General features: G+C 38.6%; 1 protein-coding gene across 13 annotated transcripts in view; it reads right to left on the reverse strand.

Annotated features, from left to right (window-relative positions):
* Positions 1–19,808, reverse strand: part of FHOD3 (formin homology 2 domain containing 3) — a 386,693-nt gene that overhangs the window by 328,457 nt on the left and 38,428 nt on the right. For all 13 annotated transcript variants that reach the window (XM_071804400.1, XM_065831130.2, XM_065831129.2 and 10 more), the window contains exon 3: positions 7,460–7,524. In XM_071804400.1, the coding sequence (XP_071660501.1) occupies positions 7,460–7,524 (65 nt within the window). The remainder of the gene's footprint in view (positions 1–7,459; positions 7,525–19,808) is intronic.

Genomic DNA, 19,808 nt, shown 5'->3' on the forward strand with positions numbered 1-19,808 from the left:
AATTGAAGAACATGGGAGTCATTAAAAATGCCTAAATCATCTATCAAAATAAACAATTATTTGCTTGGTTTTGTTTAAAAACAAAAAAACAAACCACAAAAACAAAACACAAAGACCTCATCATAGTAGATACTACTGTTGTTACAAGTTATTTCCAGAGGGGTCCATTTTTGGGGTCCATCAATGAACAGTTATAAAGACTTTAAAGTGTTACAAAATTCTTCTCACTCCTCTCAGAGGTTAAATTTACAGTGTCCATTTCTTGATAGATTACAAAAAGGTAGTAAAATTAGTCCTAAAAATAGGATCATGACTACTTTAGACATGAAATTTTTGGGAACTGCAATTGCATTTTACTCCAGTAATTTCAAGTTGAACTTGCTAATTAACTTGATCCTCCTTTTGGTTATATTTAATTAATTAGCAGATGTACAGTCCTTTCAAAGCACTGGGCAGACTGTAATATGCAAAGAATAAATACATTACTGTATTTTGCTAGATTATTTTAGTCTTCAAAAAGACATGGTTAGACTGCATTAAAAAAAGCACTATCCACTTAAAAAGAAAACCCATGTATCAGTAATACGGTACTTTTAATTCATTTTAAAAAATATCTGAAACAAGACTAAATGGACTTGTGTTGGGAGTGGGAAGGAAAGTATCATACTACTTATTTTCCTTTCTGGCTTTATAAGTAGATAGCTTCCTTTAAGGTACCATTCCTGATGACTGATTTTTTTGTTTGTTCAGAAACATTATTTGTTTTAAATCTCACTATGTTTTAAAAGTCAAAAGTAGATTCCTTCTACCTTGCAAATTTTTACATAACTCTAAGAGAAAGAAATTATTATCAAAATTCAAGTTGTCAGAAAGAAAAAAAAAAAAGTCAGAAAGAGGCTATACCAAATTCAAAGACATTTCACTCAATTTCTGCAGTGCTACCCAGTATGAGTCCAGTCAGATAAGCTCTCACATTGTAACATAAACCTTCCAAAGATGAGAAAAGCATCCCAATGCATGCTCCACAGCAGTCCTTTCAAACCTGGACCAAGGCCTTTTAAAGCAGGAATCCACTGCTTATAGAGGCTTTATCTGTTCTACAGCTTCTTCATTGTTCTTGATGCAAAGCTCATTTTAAGGATTATAATTTAAATTAAACACACAGAGACAATTCTTGGAAATTTCCCTGCGTTGTCTCATACACCTTCTGCAATCCTAGAGGACTGGCCCAGAGGTTTCTCAGTGAGATCACAGAAGGCAAACCACAGGTTATGGGGAAGTACCATGGCTCATCCCACAAAGGAGACTGACTAAAAGCGTGCACAAGAAATACAACAAAAGTCTAACATTTTGGTTTAAAGAGGTGTACGTTTTTAGAGCAAAACCACAAGTTATTTATACAGATTGATTTCACAAAGCAATCTGATCTGGGAAACAGGGGATTTTACTTAGAGCATCTGTGTTCCACATTCTCAAGAAAGAAAATTTAAATAATCCTAAAAAGCTGAAAAAGCTATTTTTATCATAGCCTTTGCAGTTATTTCATGTTTCACTCAAATTGAAAGAGAGCTGAAACAGATATCTTCAATCACATCTGGAAGCAGACCCCAGTACTGTGTGCACTGTCTTAACTAGAACTCAAATTATTCTATTTTAAAAAGCCTAACTCAAAAAATCCCCTGAGCTCTGGCATTCCTTTTCACATTTTTTTCAATTTGTGTGATGTCAGTTTACATCTAATAAACATGTTGTTTATTATCTTCATTTAAGCCAGAACTTTTACCAAGTTACAGAAAGGGTCATATGAAGCATATCATGATTACAAATCCGTAACGCATGCAGGATCTCTGTGCAGCACCATTAAATCCATTAATCACCATCTTTTCTGTCCCAATTATGCTAAGCAATTTCAACTCACCTCTCTCTCTCCTCTTACCATCAGTGCAAAGAAGGCAAAACCATAGCGCTTCCGACAAATTCTCAAGGCACCTCTTTTGTTCCCTTTAAATTAAATCTGAATCGGTTGCACGTTTTGCTGTACTGCTAATGCTCTCCACATGTTCCCTGAAAATGTTTTCTATTAGGAATGCCTAACACTGAACAGAAAACAGAAAATGCCCTTTAAACAATCCAAAGTACCTCTCTTTCTTGAGACTTTAATTTGAACTTATCAGTCACTACTTGCCTAAATGAAGAGCTCAGAGAAAGGACCTAATGCCACAATTAAGCTTCCTTTAGGAAGCATTTTTAATTAGACTCTTAATATATTCAGAAATTCCTTTACTAAAAAAGCTGTTTGTTTTAAATTTAATAAGATATCCATTAAAAAACACACACGCACACCCCACAAACACAATCACACAAAGAAAGCTTTTGAGAAAGAACTTGAGGAGCTTTACAGTGTCCATGGCCATGAAAACATTACTCCAGCACTCAGCACACTGCAAACACACGTACAGCAGACAAATGCAACACAGTAATGGTATTTGTAGGGAGATGCACTGAGACAGTACCAATAACATGGGTTATAGGCACAATATTACCTTTGCCCTCAGAGAATGAAACACAACATGGTTTCACATGTTTCCTTAACCAGAACTGAACTGGCTTTTTTACACATCAATACTACATGTATAAAACGCCAAGCCATGTTTTCTTCCCCATTTCTGTCTGTGTATCTTAACTTCTCTGTAACAAAGCACCAGATACAGATATAGACTCGAGACATGACATCGTCTTCAGGAAAGCACTGTGGTTCCACTGGGGAGGAACTTGCATCTTAAGCACCTGGAGGGACTGGTCCTACAAGAAGGTACTATACATGCATAAATAGTTCCAGGACCTAATCATATCTGGTGTTATACACGCAACAAGTCCACATAATGGATAACAGAAGGGAAAACTGTACATGGAAAAAAGGACTAGCTGCATAGTTCAGCCATTAAAAGACAAATAAAAACAGCTGGCTTCTACTAGGCTCCCAGTTACAAGTAGCTTACAGTTTCCCTCAGGTATCCCAGAACAAAAGGAGCTCACGAAGATATTTATAACTATGTTTCATAAAAGATAACAAAAGAGAGGATGTCAAAGAGACAATCCAAAGAGATGCATGGAAAGGCCGAGTTACTGGTGCTAAGACTACTGGTTAAAGTAGATGCCTTAAAACAGAGGCTAGAAATGGCTGCCATGCCACATGTTGTATCCCATCCCTGGGAATAATCCACTGTTGAGCACCCATGGAACGATGGGGAAGAGCAGGCACGCTGTATATCGCTTAAGCACCGTGACCCAGTAAATCTGCAACTATGTCCAAAATCCAATAGAATAGGGTTATAAAAACAGCCATAATGACTAAAAATGAAGCTATATTATATGGTTAGCAAGACTCTTGCAGTAATATCCTTGTACACTGTTTAGGGACCTAGTTGGCTCAAGCTATGAAACTTAATACACAGAAATATCTATGCAAATTATTATTTTTAATCTATAGGGAGATAAAAGACTTGGCAAAAATACATGAAAGAGCTTAACCATTCAAAACCATAATGTTTTAATGAAAAACAACAAACAATTGAGGTGTGGTGTTTGGTTGATTTTTTATTTGTTTGTTTTTTTTGGTTGTTTGGTTTGGCTTGGGGGAATGGGGGATGTTTGTTTTGGTTCCATTTTCTTAATAGTAAACTGACACAAAGGAGAAGTAAAATTTAAAATACACCTCGCAACATTTGCTGACCTGTCAAGCAACAATACTCTGAGCAATCCCAGGTCAATACATGTATCCAGAATTATATCAACCTTCGTTATTTGCATTCTTCTTGTGTTACATTGTATGAACACATGAAGCTTATGTCAAACTTCTTTTAGCAGAATCATTCTAAGTCACTGTCATGGGTCCCTGTCCAAAACTCATCTTCAGTATTGAGAGCAACACTCCTGACCTCCAATCACAGGCATAAATGCTTTAAAAGAGAATGCGGGACTCGGAAATTTAGGATAAATACTGATATGTAAGAGCAAATAGTGCATTTTCCCTCAGAGACCACCTGAGATTTTCTGAGAAAACTACCAAGAAGCAATGAACAGACAAATGAAGCCACAGGCACAGAGCTGTCCAAGCAAGGACAGAGTCAGTAAACTGAGTCACACTCCAGGAACAGCAGAGCTGTGAAGATCTTTAAAACTCCACTATCTATTAGTTGCTCCAACTAAAACTTTCCATTTAGTTTCAGAGGCTAGAGTTTTCAGCACTGTTGGTGTTCTCTCTACATCCCCGTTTACATTGGACTTTACCAAGGCTTCAGCTGAGTTCTGTAATTGTTAAATACATATAAATTAAAATTACATTAAGACACAACTAAATACAAACAAGGGAAGTCCTACAGCTGCCAAAAATACCAAAAGGACTTTTCCCACAGGGTATCAACTCACAATAAATCTAATTTGAATAAAAGGTTGAATTTGACAGATTGTGGGAAAAACACATTTGACACTATGATTAAAGGATTGATCTTCCTCCAGTAAGGTCTTTTAGTATCAACAGGTACAAAAGTACATATATAATTTTCAATTAGTCGTGTTCTATGAACAAAACTGGTTTCAGCAACAGTCTTCTAATATAAAACAACATTGTAAATATTGCGGTTTGTATTAAAACCACTTAAATTTTATTTATGAAATTACTTTTTAATTAGTCCTAACAACTTAAGTGGGATCAAACCAAGGCAGGAAAAGAAGGTGAATGATATTCAAATGAAAATTTGTTCCTCTACGCTGCAAGTCCTTAGTTTGAACATAAGACAAAAACTCAAATTGAGAGGAAAAAAAGAAGAAAGTATTAATGCATTGAGTGAGATGCTTGGGTGACTGGTATGCAATAGGGCAGAAAACACCATTCACTAATAACTTCCACACTCAAATTATTAAGCTTTATTCCTTCCCTGCCTTGCTTAAAACCAAACAAACCCAACTCACTTGACATGGGACTTGCTTCCCAAGTCTCATAAAATATCAGCCTGTATCCTATTAGGATATATATCCTCTGACACTAAAGTCCAATGAATTCCCTGGAGATTCGAAGTCACTAATGATGGAAAACTTTATCTGGACATCTGAACATAAACATTTGTTTATTTACCACAATTTAAAAGTACAACACATTAGAGAGAAGAAAAAATAATAACTGTCCAACTTGCAAACGGAAGAGTTTATGACAGGAAAGCTATTTTCTTTATATCTCTCAGCTCTTCAAAGCAAAGTAAAACCTTGAATGCAAGGATGAGAGGGGGCTCTGTGGCAAGGGCACCGTAGAACAAACCACATCTTCTCATACAGCACTCCTAGCTACCTACGAGGGACTTTGCAGGGTCAGTAACTTTGCTAACCACAATGCTTTCCAATGATATTGTGAAGACTGAAAGAAAATAGCCAAAGCAAGACAGTTTTATTCCACATAACACCATCTCAGATTGCTCTACCTCCTGGCTTCCACTCCAAATACATAACCCATCTTTTAATCTCAAAACCTTATGCTTATATTTCAAAAAAGACATTAACATGCAGCTGATGCAAAAGGACACAAAAAATGAAGAAAAGTACTCACTGTGACAGTGAAACAACCCTTCTGTTCTGCGAGAAGTTTAACTGCCAGGCACAGGTCACCAAATGAGGTCAGTACTAAGAACTGCAGAGAAACCCTGACTCCCCTAATCTATCGCATCCCAAAATAAGATACATTTGATATGTAGAAATGAAAGAGAAAAACTATATTACATCAAGCTACAGACTGAAACAAAAGCTTATCCTAGAAATCTAAACTTCAGCAATGGGTTTGGAAATTAGAACCAGATCTTGCATTTGGCTTTTCTGCCCGTAACAAACCAAGCCAAAAGCCCATATCCAAACACACCTCCCGGCTCTAGGAGTTTGAAATCTGGACTCAAGTTTTGCAGCCTGGTTTTCACTGTACTCACTGCTGAATGCATTACCAATGCCAGAGAGTAACAGCACCTTCATACACACTTTCATGCAAGAACAATTAAAATACATGCACAGTAATACACACCTAACTGCCCACAGTGAGGTTGAATGCAAACAGATAACAACAAAGCAACCATATATTGAAGCTCAGGACATGGTGAGCTCCAGTTCCTCGATAGCTGCACTCTGGACCAAAATTTTTTACACAAAAACTGTTTTTACAAAATCTCAATCCAGGAAACATATGAAATCTTGTCTTGCTACACTTGTCTGTTTTGCCAAAGATATTCTCAGACCTAACAAGAACAGGCTTCTCCAAGCTGTTCTTAATTTCATTCACATTTATAAAATCAGCCTAGCCTTTGCAGCATCGCTGTTTCTCCTTAACACGCAGACCTGCTCTACTGTACGTCCTCAAGCCAATGGTAGTAGAGAAGAATTTGTTCCAGTGTGAGGCAGCCTAGAGATCACTCTCAATGGGAGGTATTCGAGGAATTCTGTAGGTTGCTTATGCTCAGTTCCAATTCCCAGAAAGGTTGTTTCATAACACATCCTGGGGGCGGGGGAAAGACATGTAGTTGCATTTAAAGACTGAATCCTCCAACAGCAGTAGCACTGCAGAAAATATATAAAATTTAAACTACCTCCTCCTCCTTTTAAGAAAAGTATCTATATTCCAATGTTTCAGCTATGACGTCTTGAAACAAGACCAACTACAAGCTAAACATGATGGTGTTGAATCTGCTATAGAGAAGTCAAAAATAAAATGGCAACTGTGGCACATACACACAGGATTGGTTTTTGTTTTGTTTTGTTTTGTTTTTTTTTAAACCAGCCACCCATAACATCTAGCATCTACAATATGAGCGTTAGCTTTGCCACCAACACTCAGTGAAGCACACTGCTCTGCAGAACACTGGAGAACATATTAACACCATCACAGCACATCAGCCTCCGTTTATGCAACCTTAAAGCTTTTACAGCATGTGCATTATGACTTTGATTAGACTTCTTCTTGTGACAGCATTGTTTTAACCGAGGTTTTTAAGGCACTGACACTGTCATAATGACAAATATGTGGCCACGATCTGCAAGATGTGAAGTAGTAAACATTACAGGCTATTACAATACAGTAGTTAGCTGTCAGTCAACAACTCTTCAGATCCCTTTCCAAATTCAGAACACAGTCTTGTTCAGGCACACACAATGGCTGTGGCAAGACAGATAATCCAAGATTCTCCAAAGTGCCCCAACCATCACACTTCACTATCAAATTCTATACTTTGCTGTTTAACATACTTTAAGAGTAATGTAAGTAATATAAGCTAATTTTAGCATGCAACAAACGCAACAAAGAAATCTGTTTATTTGCCATGATCCCTAACTTGGAAATCAGCAAGCCTGATTCGTACTCTCCAGATTTGTTTCTCAGAGATGGATTCTGTTTATTCGCTCTCTCTCAGGCAAGTGGAACTTCACTTACCAATGCAAGCATGGACTCTCACCGACAGCTGGGTCCTCAGAATTATACTGTGCTTCTTGCCCCTCCTAAAAAGAGAACAGAAGAGAAATATATAAGGTGTAGGGAAGAGGCAGAGGAGTTGGGAATGAAGGAGTAAAGTTGAGCCTAGGGAAAACTGAGTAGGGAGTGGGGTGGTGGGGGAAAGGTATTACAAGTTATGTCTTTGTTTCTCATCATCCAACACTATTTTAATTGGTAATAAATTAATTTTCTGCAAGTCAAGCTTGTTTTGCCTATGACAGTAATTGGTAAGTGATCTCCCCATTTGTATCTCAATTAATGGGCTTTTTCACTTTACTATCCCTCCGTTCCACTGACAACAAGGAGGGAAGAGAACAGCTGGGTGGACAGCTGGCCAAGTCCAGCCCACCACAAGGACTAGAAATCCATATTAGAGAAGTACCAAGTGATGACAACACATTTTGTTTTTCACAGAAGTATTTTGAAGCTAAGCATAGTAAAGTATGAAAAGGTCAAAAAGAGGTTTCTTACACTTTCACAAATCTGCTCATGTACCCTAACAGGTCTTGAAAGCACAAAAAAAAAAAAGATCTGGTTTTCATGCAGTGAGGCAAAACTGAGTTTTCTTTCACTCTGGCACTGTTTTGATTTCATCCTGGTCTTAAACTGAATGACTATCTCAATTAGCTGCTACATTTCTTACTTGTTCTTCAGACAAATTACTATTAGATGCATCTTTTCAACCTGGACAAGAGCACCATTCTTGATTTCTTAGGCCCTCCACCCGCAAACTGGCACCAGAGCACAGCCAGCACCTGGGCTCTGCACCAAACCTGCTCATTTGATGGAAGGCAGGAAAGTAAGAAAAGCCAAATGCCTTGCATTTGTACAGCAGCGTATTCTCACTCTTTTCTCTGAAACGACACATGCAATTCTTGGACAACCAGCTCCAGGCAGCCCTGCTTGAGCAGGGTGGTTGGTTGGACCAGATGATCTCCAGAGGTCCCTTCCAACCTCAACCCTTCTGTGATTCTGGGAATTTATCATAGGAAAACATGCAAAAAGATGTTTTTAGAACACATTTAGATGCAGCTTATTTTGTATCATGCGAACCCTAGACCCACTTCTAGATACAAATTCAAAACCAGCACAACGTTCCTCAGTTATATAAATTATTATTCTGCTGAAAGATTTCAAGGGCAGCCCTTTTGCACAGACACTCAGCAGAATTTCCCACTGGCTGTAACTACATCAGAACAAATTTTCTAGACAACAAAGGTTCTTCCCCACTATTCAATATACTTGCCCACAGCTGTTTGAGGAACAAAACTATCTTTTCATTAATTTCAATAAGAACAGAACATGTTTAATACCAACTCCCCAAAAAAATTTGCAGAGGAAAGCAAGTCAGTGAAGCAGTGACAAATATTTCAAGAAAAAAATATCACTTCCAGAACAATGTATTTGAAAAAAAAAAACAAACCCCACCACACAAAACACACCAGACCCACAAATTAACCACCTGAAAAAATGCAGAACTGTGGTACCTAGTAATAAAGGACTCAATTCCAGTTTCAGAACAGCAACTTTTCTCTACAGGTTTAAAAAAAAAAAAATCTTAAAAAAAAATAAAAAAAAAATCAAACTCTAAATGAAATTGTTCTTTGAAAGGTTTGCTTGAGCAGCATTAGGATAAATCAGGAAAACTGTGAACTTAATGCCACAGCTGCTTTGTAGGTCTTTTGAAGTGCCAAGCAGCAACATGCAATTCTTCTACAAGAGTTTCCTGCAGTCTGGATTTCAAAGTTTCCTGGAGCAATTCCAGGTTCAGGGTTAAGTCTCTATCCACCTAAACTCCTCCCGTTTATTCACTTGGACACAACCTTTGCCTGCTCTCACATCCTGCAGACGGACAATGGCTGCCCCTTCCCACAGGACTTCTCTGGAATAGTTAATTTGCCAAGGGCCTGAGCAATTTTTGACAGAGTAGCAAACTTAAAATATTAACATAAGCATCTCTTCTATCTCCTCACTTACATAAGAGTTATATTCTACTAGGGTACACTGTGTTTCTTTGAAATACAATAAAATAGAGCATTTCTAAACCTCTCCCACTCCATTAGCACTTGAGACAAAAGGAAGAAATCTCTCCTATGGAAACAAAACAAACAAATCTGGGATTAAGGTCTCCACCTGGGACAAAGAAGGACTCATTTTCAATTTCCCTGTAGCCACAGCTTCCCTGCACAGTTGTGAGCAAGTAAGGCAGAACACCACAGAGGTGTCCATGTGCCACCTTAAAAGCCAGAGCTCAGTTACTCTGAGGATGCAAGTTTAGTTTCTCTGTATCTTGCATCCCCCACCTGCAAAACAAGGACCGTGCCAACTGCCCTTCTCCTGCTTCTCTTAGGACTTGGGCCTATGTCAAGCCCTTAAAAACACTGTTGATACTTGAGCACTGCAAAGTTCTCACAAAAGGCTGACGTAAGTGATTTTAAGGGGTGTATAGACTAAAAATTAGTAGATGTGAGGGGCAAAAAAACAGTTGTTTACTACTATGCCATTATTATTCTTCAGAATACAACCTACAGTAAAATATTACAAGTAGCTGTAAATTTTATCTTTCTCTCTGAATCAGACACTTGACCAGAAGAACAAGAATTCAAAAATAAGGAGATGACGTGTAGCAACAAAGGCATCCAGTTAAATTTCTAGTTAAATTGGTCTCCAAGCAAATATACCATTCCCACCCCCATTCCCCTCCCCTCCTAAAAATAGATCCTTGACTTACAGGAAGGAGTTTCAATTATAAGAAAGCAAAATGTATTTGTTACTGAAAGAGAAGCATGGACATTTTGCCTGCTGCGGCCTCACAGGTGGCCCATTGCTCTGCAGGCTGCCCACAGCAGTGGGAGCAAACTTAATTACAGATTTACTCAGACCTTCACTGAGCAAGGAACACCACCAGATTTTGCAAGCTCTGCCAACCTGCATCACCCATAGGTATGCCTTCCACTCTATGCTCTCCATACAATTTCTCTTCTCTGACCATCGTGTGACCATACTTTTGCTCCTCTAAACTACCGGATGGGGAGAAGAAGAGGAGTGAGGCTTAAGACTTTCAGAAAAACATCAGGTAGACATCCTCTATAGTACTAGAATATGAGGAAAAAACAATATAACAATGGTATAGAAGAGTCAGCACATATATGACTATTAAAGCAAATGCAAGATCCTTGGGCTCTACAGCAAGGCTGACTAGGGAAGAATAAAACCACACTGCAGTTTGAGCTGTGCAAACCTGTATGTGAACACCTCTGCCCACAGCCACAGAACAGGAAGAGAAGGATATTGATTTTTCAGATCTTGCTGTAGGGCTGACAAATAAACACATTCAAAAACAACAAAATATTGTATGGCATTACATAGTACCTGCATATACTTTCTGTGGGAGCACTTGGAACCTCTAAGTTTGAGGTCCATCTGCTTATTCCAAGAAAGGAGAAGAAAAATTAAAATGAGGACCAGAGTACTATGGGAGAAGAGATCTCATGGAGGTAGTGTTGCTATGAAAAAGCAGAGATTACAAAAATGATCATGAAGCCTGGAATACTTTGAATTACAGGCACTTTCAAAAGATGAACAGCCAAGACCCCAGTAAACTAGGCTACGATTGCTCACATCAAGAAGCCTATTTTATGGGCTCTGAATCAGGTGGTATCAGATCAGCCAGGCATCAGTTTACCTTGCCCCAAGCCCCTCTTGAAATAATCAGATGATATTTCCAGCAAAGCAAACAGGACAGGTTACTGATTCAAGCTAAACCAACACCATGGGTTGTTTTCTGCTTATCCCAAAAAGGGCATAGGCTGGATGAAAACTAATCTCAACTTAGTAACTCTAAAAATGTTTTCAGACTCAGTCAGCATTTAAAGCCAGCCTAACCTGACAACTTATCCTATAATAATTTCACATTTACTTTTACCCGATGTAGGAAAACCTACCTAGCACAGACGCTGCTCTTTGTGGAAAGCTTTCAAAGTACACATGCTTAACACATGCTTCATATTTTGCTATAGCCTCTCATAGTAATCAGGTTTCTTGGTGGACCATCAGCCTTCTCCAATAATCACATCCATGTTTTTCAGGAGTAGTAGCTTAATGAGCACAGCATCCAACAACAATCCCAAACATCAAGAAACAGCCACGGACTCCCACAAGAGCAGCCTGAATAACCACACGTGACCAGAAGCCGATGTGCGGCAACAGACACGCTCTAAAGCGCATTATTTTTGCAACTGGCTTTCACATTTTCATTTCAGCACCTATGCATTTATATCTTCACTTGCACACAGTTTTCAGGGAGTGGAAAATGCTTCTACAATGGATTATTGACCCACAGTCAGTCACTTCATGGTTTAAGGTACTTCACATCAGCAGTGGAAAACCAACTATTCCTTGTTGAATGCATAAGGGATGAAATTTTTGCCACAGTTCAAGTACATGAGTTTATCACGTTTACCCTGAAAAAGATCTGCAAGCCAGCACACACACAGAATAGGGCAAGTGTTTATTAACCTGCTATTAATAAGACAGCAAAAACCCCAGGCTTTGATTTTAAAGCTATTAAGATACAGTTTGACTGCAGTTTTGATATAACATGCTTCTCCTTTCACTTGCAGACTCAAAAAGATGCAAAACAATAAAATTCTGACATTGAAAGAAAACATTGTGTAAAAGCCAAATCTTTTGAAAGGGTGCAAGAGCACACTCATGCATGGAGAGAGGAATTAAGAATCTCTCTGAAAGTCATCTGAAAATCTTATCCAAACAAATAACCTTTTTGAAGTTCTTCACAGATCATCATCCAACAATCCAACTATCACGTTCAAGTTCATGTTGTTCCCATTGAATAACGGAAACAAAGGAGCTCAGGAAATAAAATAAATTTTTAAAAGTCTTTTAAATGCTAAGATTCACCTCCAATACACTTTGAATGGCTCACAGCATTAGTAACCCTTTCTGGTAAATGACAGGTAGTTGGAGGCAAACACACGCACTCATTTTAAAATGAAGTCAGTAGAATTCCCTTTCTTACCTCATTTTTTTCCATCTAAAAACTTAGCGTGAAGTCAGAATGTGTCTGCATCCTGTTCTTGCGATACATTTGCAAGTCATCTAATTATTTATCATAGTGGTTTTACTCAGAGCATTCCTGGACCATAACACACTTACTGAAGTAACCATCATTTGACATGAGTAGATAAAAAGAAACAGAGACTATTCAGGTGTCTGTTCGCACTTCATAAAAAAAATAATTAAAATTTGACTAATCCAGATAGAAGTAAACCCAATTGCATATTGCCTAAACAAAAACTGAGCCGGCAAAAATCTTGCATATTACCAGTATAAACAACAGTATGCAAAGGAACAAAGTATGCTGAGACTTGTACAAAATTTTTCCCCTGTGAATTATTCCAATGTCATGGTCTCTGTTTGCCAACAAGAATTTAACAAGTAACTGCCTTATTTCCTGCTAACAACCGATATACCACGCAAAAGGTTACATGCAAATGCCAATGAGAGGATGAGTACCATGGGTGACGCACCTTTGCCTATGTAACTCTGCAAATAAGGACAAAATACAGACTGTCGCTGCAAGGTGCTGGGCTTTTACACCCACCTACTCTTCCGAAGCACAACGTTTACTAGGCAGAGTTTTCATCTTTTTCTTCCGCTTTTTAAATGGGAAAAAAACAGGATGGAAGAAGAAGAAGAGGGAAGAAAACAAGAAACTCAAAAGGGTTGAATAAAACATTCAAGAGATTCACCAAGTATGCTTCATAAGCCACATCAATAGTACCTAATTATTTATTCCCAATGCATTTTCAGTATATGTCAGTGAAGGTCTGGGTGGAGACTTCTGTGTACCTTACCACAAGGCAACGATTTTTGCCAGAAGACAATGAATCACTTTCACATACTGTGAAATGCATCAAATCAAACTGGGGGAACATTTGTTCCATTTGTCCTTTTTAGTAGTTTCTGTGCAAGGAAACATCAGAAGCTGGAAAATCAGAATCCCCTTCCCACCCTTTTCCCCTACTTTCTGAATCATCATGCTGGTTATTTCTCAGCTGTCAATGGCTCAATTTCCACACATTAAAACAATTACCTTCTAAGAGCTCCTAAAATATTTAAGGGCTTACTTCTACCTCTCCAGTCAGTAAGTGACCATTTTTCAAGAGTGTTCCTTAATAATGAACAAAGCTGTGTCCCTTGCCACTCCAAAAGATCAACCCATATGTAATTGTTTTCAGCAGGAAGTTTATCCTGTCATTTTGTGAAACACTGATGGCATCATCACTTCAATCTCCACCATATATTTTTGCATTAAGAAGACATAAACTTTGTGAGCTAGCAAATGGTGAAGAGATTTACATTAGTAGTGCTATATCAACAATGATACTGCTTCTAGGTAAAACACAAACAAGAGGCTTATTTTCTCATTTCTTTTCCACTTTGCATCACATTCTTCTACAGAGATGACATGTCACTTGACCAGTGCTTATCAGTTCCTACATTATGTATTTCCCACCGCTGTCAGTAGCTCTCAGACTCTGGCTGCACATTCCTCCCAAGCATCTTTACACTGCATAACTTCTGGCCATGTGGTGTTGCTATCACCCACACTTTGAAGTTCATGTTATATTTCGGTTTTCGTTTAAAATCTCCTTGTACTTGGATCAACAAATGCCTTGGAGGAAAAAATAATTTTAAAAAAATCAATACTGAAAACCTACAGGACAAAGGGGCAAGGAGGAAAGTAAAACAAATGAATCTCCCCCAGCTGGATCACTTGATGCTTCTACCTCTTCAGCCAAATGGTTCCTCCGGCACTCCCAGTCACATTATGGGACCCACAGTTGGGGTTCCAGGAGAACAAAGTGTCAGATCATCTCCGTTAGAAAAATTCCAGAGTCACAGAGCAGAAGCAAAGGGGATCTGCACAATCACTTCATTCTCACAAAGATCCTAACTCATAGTATCAAAAAGAGCTCCAATATTTTCATAATTAAAATAATAAAACTGACCTAAATCACTTGGAAGAAGTAGTTCTAATAGTTTTTCATAAACTTTTCCCTTCTACTAGAAATCATTCTCTAATACCTTGAGGAAAAAAACCCTTATCTTTTACAATTTTCCACTGTAATTGCTGACACTAAAAAGGTAACCTGAAGAAGAGATTTCCCAACGCAACACAGAACACACTTCAAAGTGACGTCCTACTGGATTAATTGGCCAATTATGCTCTTTCTCAGGATGTGGTCAGTTTAACTTGACTCAGCAAGAACTATTTTAAAACTGTCCTACTTTGCAGTAGGACATGCATTTGTGCATGTAAGTATACGAAAATAAATTCTACTTTGCATTGATCAATATGCTTTCTTGGGTCTCTGTCTGCTTTTTGGAAATTTTCCATCAGTATCATATTTGGCAAGGGTTCCTTCAGAGCTTGACATACAAGCTCTTAAAACAAAATGCTTTTCCTTCAGGCCACTTATTTCTCCATGTTAATTCAATCTGGTAAATGGGATTTGCATTTATTGTTGGACCATCAATGCCTTTTGCTAGCAAGCACAATTACTGAGTAGCAAACGTGAAATAAATTAATATTTTACTGTACTGTTGTGGTCTTAACCCTGGCAGAGGTCACTATTTTTCACAGCTTCATTACTGGAGATCCTGGGCTAGTCACGGATTTGCAGAGGTTTAAGCTGTTAGTTCACCACTGGAGGTTAAACTGGAGACAATTATTTTTATCAGAAGCGGATTACTACCTCAGTTTAGTCAGTGATAAAACAAACACACACACACACCAAGCACACAGACAGATTAACTCCCATGGGATAAACAGAGCGTGAGCGTGCCTATACAAGTCTACTTTTGTGTTCACCACAGAGCAGGAGCACACACATGAATAGTTGCTGTGGAATAGGAAGTGTAACAAGTTCACAGCTTTTACTAATTATGAAGCACAAACTCATTTGGCTGCCTGCACGCTCGGGGCAATTACGCTGCAATTCTGCAGACGTTTGGAAGCTGCACCGGCAGACAGCGGGTGCACCCGGCAGTGGGAGGGCTCTAGGTCTGGATCCTCAAGCCAGTGGTTTTACTTGCAATGGGAGGCGAGTTCAGGACGGTTCTACAGCACTTTCTGGCAGCCCTACCTGAAGTCTCGCAGATGATCTGTTTATGGAGAAAGGAAAGGATTTCCTCCTCGCCAGCTGAAGAGAAACACGTTTCCAAGCCTTGAGAGCTGCTCACTTGGCTTATAACCTCATCATCGACGAGGAGGGCAGAGTGCAAACACAGCTATTAAGGAGCTTCAATGTTATTAAAATTAAATGTTTTTAAATAAAACATCTGGCATCAGTTGTTTCTATATGGTGTTTTTATTTAAATTTCTACTCTGAAATGTTGGACTCAGCTCTATTTTCACGTGTAAACCTGAATGCCAAATTAGACTATCTTGAAGGTTGTCCTAGGAAAAACTTTTAAGAATTATTCACCCACTTTTTGGCCTGGCACTTTATTTGGTACATAATGGGCTGGGAGAGAGCTAAGCACAACAGTAATTTTGCAATACATTTTGCACTGGAAGTCATTTTTGAAGAAAAGCACTCTTATTGCATTCATTTGCCAGTGGTAATCACTAAAATTCAAAACCAGCAGATCTTCAAATGTTTCCATAGATGCCTTTGTATAGATGTAGATTTTTCCCCTTGATAACAGAGACTTATGAGTAAACTCTGGGGCAAAGCAGGGGAGGAGGAGAGACAGCTGTTTCAGTATTGACAACCACAAGCTATAAAATCATGAGTCAAGCTCTCACAAAAGCCCAACAGAAAAACACCCTCACAAAAAAAAAAAAAAAATCCACAAGACAAAAATCAGACCACAGAACATTTTAGTGCTTGAGATCCGATGTGCTGCCCAACACCCCAAAAGCCTCTGTGAGCTTTTGATGCCACTCTCAGGTACACGGGTTAAGATGACTGGGTCCCTTCATATTTCACAAGCATTAACTCCAAGAGTTGCCCATGACCTACCTCAGGTCAGGTCTGCCAGTCCCAGACTCCCACTCTCCCAAAACCAAAACCATGCAAAGGGGAAAGAGCTCATGAAACAATGATCTGCCTCCTCCTCCAACCCAGGGAAGATACCCCTGTGGACATTGGCTGCTCCTCAGCTAGAAGCAGCACCACACAGCTTGGAAGACTGGGAGAAGAGCAAAACCAACTCTGCTTCCCTTTGAAGGGGATGTCAGCACGCCAATGAAGGAGAGACTGCACAGCCTCTCATAACGTTTCTGTAAGCCACTTGCCTGCAGGTTCTCTGCCTCAACAGGAATGAAGTTGTAAGGTGCATTGACTGAACCTCCATTCAATGTCCCGAGGCTTCAATGGTGTGAATTTTGGTGTTACCCTATGCATGGACATGAGTAGGACTCTGTTATACTTGTGTGTTCCTTCCAACTCAGGATATTCTATGATTCAACTACAGACCACAGACAATTCTGATAACTGCAATTTCTGTGCTTACTGCCACCCTCCAGGCTCACTCCTGGTCAGCCCATCAAACTGGGTGACCACAGATTTTCGTGACTTCTGATGTGAGCAAAGTGGCTTTGCAGTCTCTGACCTAAACATCTGCAGAAGATATTTACGTCCACACACCACCAAGCCAAGCTTTAAAACTGAGAAGAGAAAACAGGCCTTGGTCTGCAATAAAGTTTATTCAAGTTTGCTATTATTTATTCAGATACTTGTTTTCTAAATACATTTTACATTCACACAATTGTATCCATTCTTTAACTACTAGTTTAACTACTTTTTAGTAGTTAAACTAGTTATCTACTGAACTACTTTTTAACTACTTTAACTACTACTACTAGCATTTTACTACTAGTAGAAAAGCTTAATTTGACAACCATCACCTCCACAAGATATCTTGCCAAGATCCACTGAGAAGAAATCCTTACCCCACAACTGATCTATAATTTGTGTGGTGGAACACTAAAGTGTTAATTGCCTCCATACTACTTCAAGGACACATCCTGAAAAGTCACATGTCTCATTTGTCAGGCTCTATGAAATAAATGCACATTTGCTTAATTATTCTTGATTACATGCTCTGAAAGCATGAATGCAGAGAGATGCTTTGCCTGTTGCTCTGAGGCAGGGAAAGTGTATGGGACCTCTTATTTTTCTGTCAAGGAATATCACAAGATAACTACAAAAATAAAATTTCTACAGTTCCACCTATAGATTAATTTCAACATTCTATCTAATGATTTTTCTTTTATAAACAAAGACTTTTTTTAGTATTAAAAACGAAGCAATTGAAAAGCTGCACAAAGTTTTGAAAACATGGTAGTAATAGCTGTTGTCCTCATACTTTGGGAGTGAAGGAATTAATAAAGCACCACCTTAGCCATCCAGAAAAACAATTTATTTCATTAGAAAGGTGAAAACTTAATCTTTATGGCCATTTATCATGGTTCAACATTTTAATCTGATACATTTCAGACTGGAATACTGCTACCCTGTAGAAAGTCTTCTACCTTCCAAAACTGACCATAACCTCTGAGCTATGTGACAACTTGGATACATCTGGATTCTAACCAAAGTACATGAGAGACAGCAGGAAGGTCTCGCTAGGGAAATCCTTGAACACACCAGGCTGTTCAGGGCCTAATAGCACAGAGATCAAAAGCAGCATCATTTAGGTCACTTCATGGCTCAGCCCCACACAACATCAAGTTCCTCTACAGCTCTGAGCCTTTCTGGTCCTTGCACATGGATACATATGGATGATGGTATGTGACATATTAAGAGCACCTTAAGCAAAACACAAGAAAGGCTTCCACCCAACACTTGCTCTAAGTATGCACTGGTTTCCCGAACTAATTCAGTCTTCTTGATAGCAAGAAGACCGGGCTTTGTTTGTTTGTTTGTGTTTTGTTGGGGGTTTTTCAGTTTGGTGATTTTGGAGTAGTGGTAGCTTGTGTTTGGTTGTTATTGTTGGGGTTTCGTTGTTTTGTTTGTTTGTTTGTTTGTTTTTGGTGGGCTTCTGTTTTATTTTTGTTTGGGGTTTTGTTTGTTTTTTTCTTTGCTGACTGTTTATGTCACTATCAATTACATTTTTCAGATTCAGCACTTGGTCAGAAATCAAAATATTCAGATGAAATAATGCATTTTTCAAAACATAAGTAAATCATTGCAATGAGCAGCCACAGGCCCTACTGTTTGCAGCAACACCATGACAGTCTCCCCCAGGCACATCCCTTATTTTTCTTGCTGTTTGGACTGAGAAACATTATGGAAGCAACATCAACATAAAACATGGAGAGAAAGCTGTCATAAGTTGAAACCATATTCCAACAGTGAACTAACAAAAATACACTGTCCAAACTAATAAAAAAAAGTAGTCAGCTAGGTTGCTGTACTGCTTCAAGAAATGACCCTCTTCATTTTTATTTGACAAAACCCAAGTTAACCTTCAAATGTGTCCCAAAGTTCCTCACGTAAAAAAGGGATGGAAAGTTTTCATTCTCACAATTGTGCTAATCACAAAGGCTAAGCCAGCAAAAAATATAGTACATAAGCAGGAAAATAATATTAAAGATCTCTGCCAGACTCCATTGCCCTCAAACAGAATCTGAATTGAGCCCAGAATGAACAGCAGCATGAAGAGGGAAAACGTCTGGCATTCAGTTTAAATGGGACTCACCCTGCAAAAATGGTTTGGGACAGGTGGTCCAGAAGGAATGCAAAAACATCAGTGCTGAGGTGATTTGTCAAAAGTACTTTAAAACAATCTGCTGAACAAAAATTTTGAAAAAGTATTCCCTGAGGAAATCTCCATTGCTTGCAGCACACTGTCTGAAGAAGCTTTTGTGTTCCGCAGTTTCAGACTGTGTTACCTTGTGGGCTACCATTAGGTCCTGTTAAGGCATGCCCATAAAAAGAACTTGAGCAATCATATGATAACTTAAATACATAAACTTCTTCACAATTCTTGCTCTCTCTATAGAATCACAAGTAAATAACAGAAAAGAGCATTTACCTGTCATGGACACTTTAACAAAATATCCAGCCCACCTAAACTACCTCCACATTACCTCATCGCACAATTAAGCATCCACAAAGAAACTTGTGTTGCGAGGAAAGAAAAATCAAAAATCAAACTAACAAAACCCAACAACAATTAAAACCACACACACACACAAAAAAAAAAAAAAAACAAACAAACCACAACACACAAAAAGCAAACAAACCATGAA

This window comes from Patagioenas fasciata, chromosome 2 (assembly GCF_037038585.1).
Source record: "Patagioenas fasciata isolate bPatFas1 chromosome 2, bPatFas1.hap1, whole genome shotgun sequence".
Classification (NCBI taxonomy): domain Eukaryota; kingdom Metazoa; phylum Chordata; class Aves; order Columbiformes; family Columbidae; genus Patagioenas; species Patagioenas fasciata.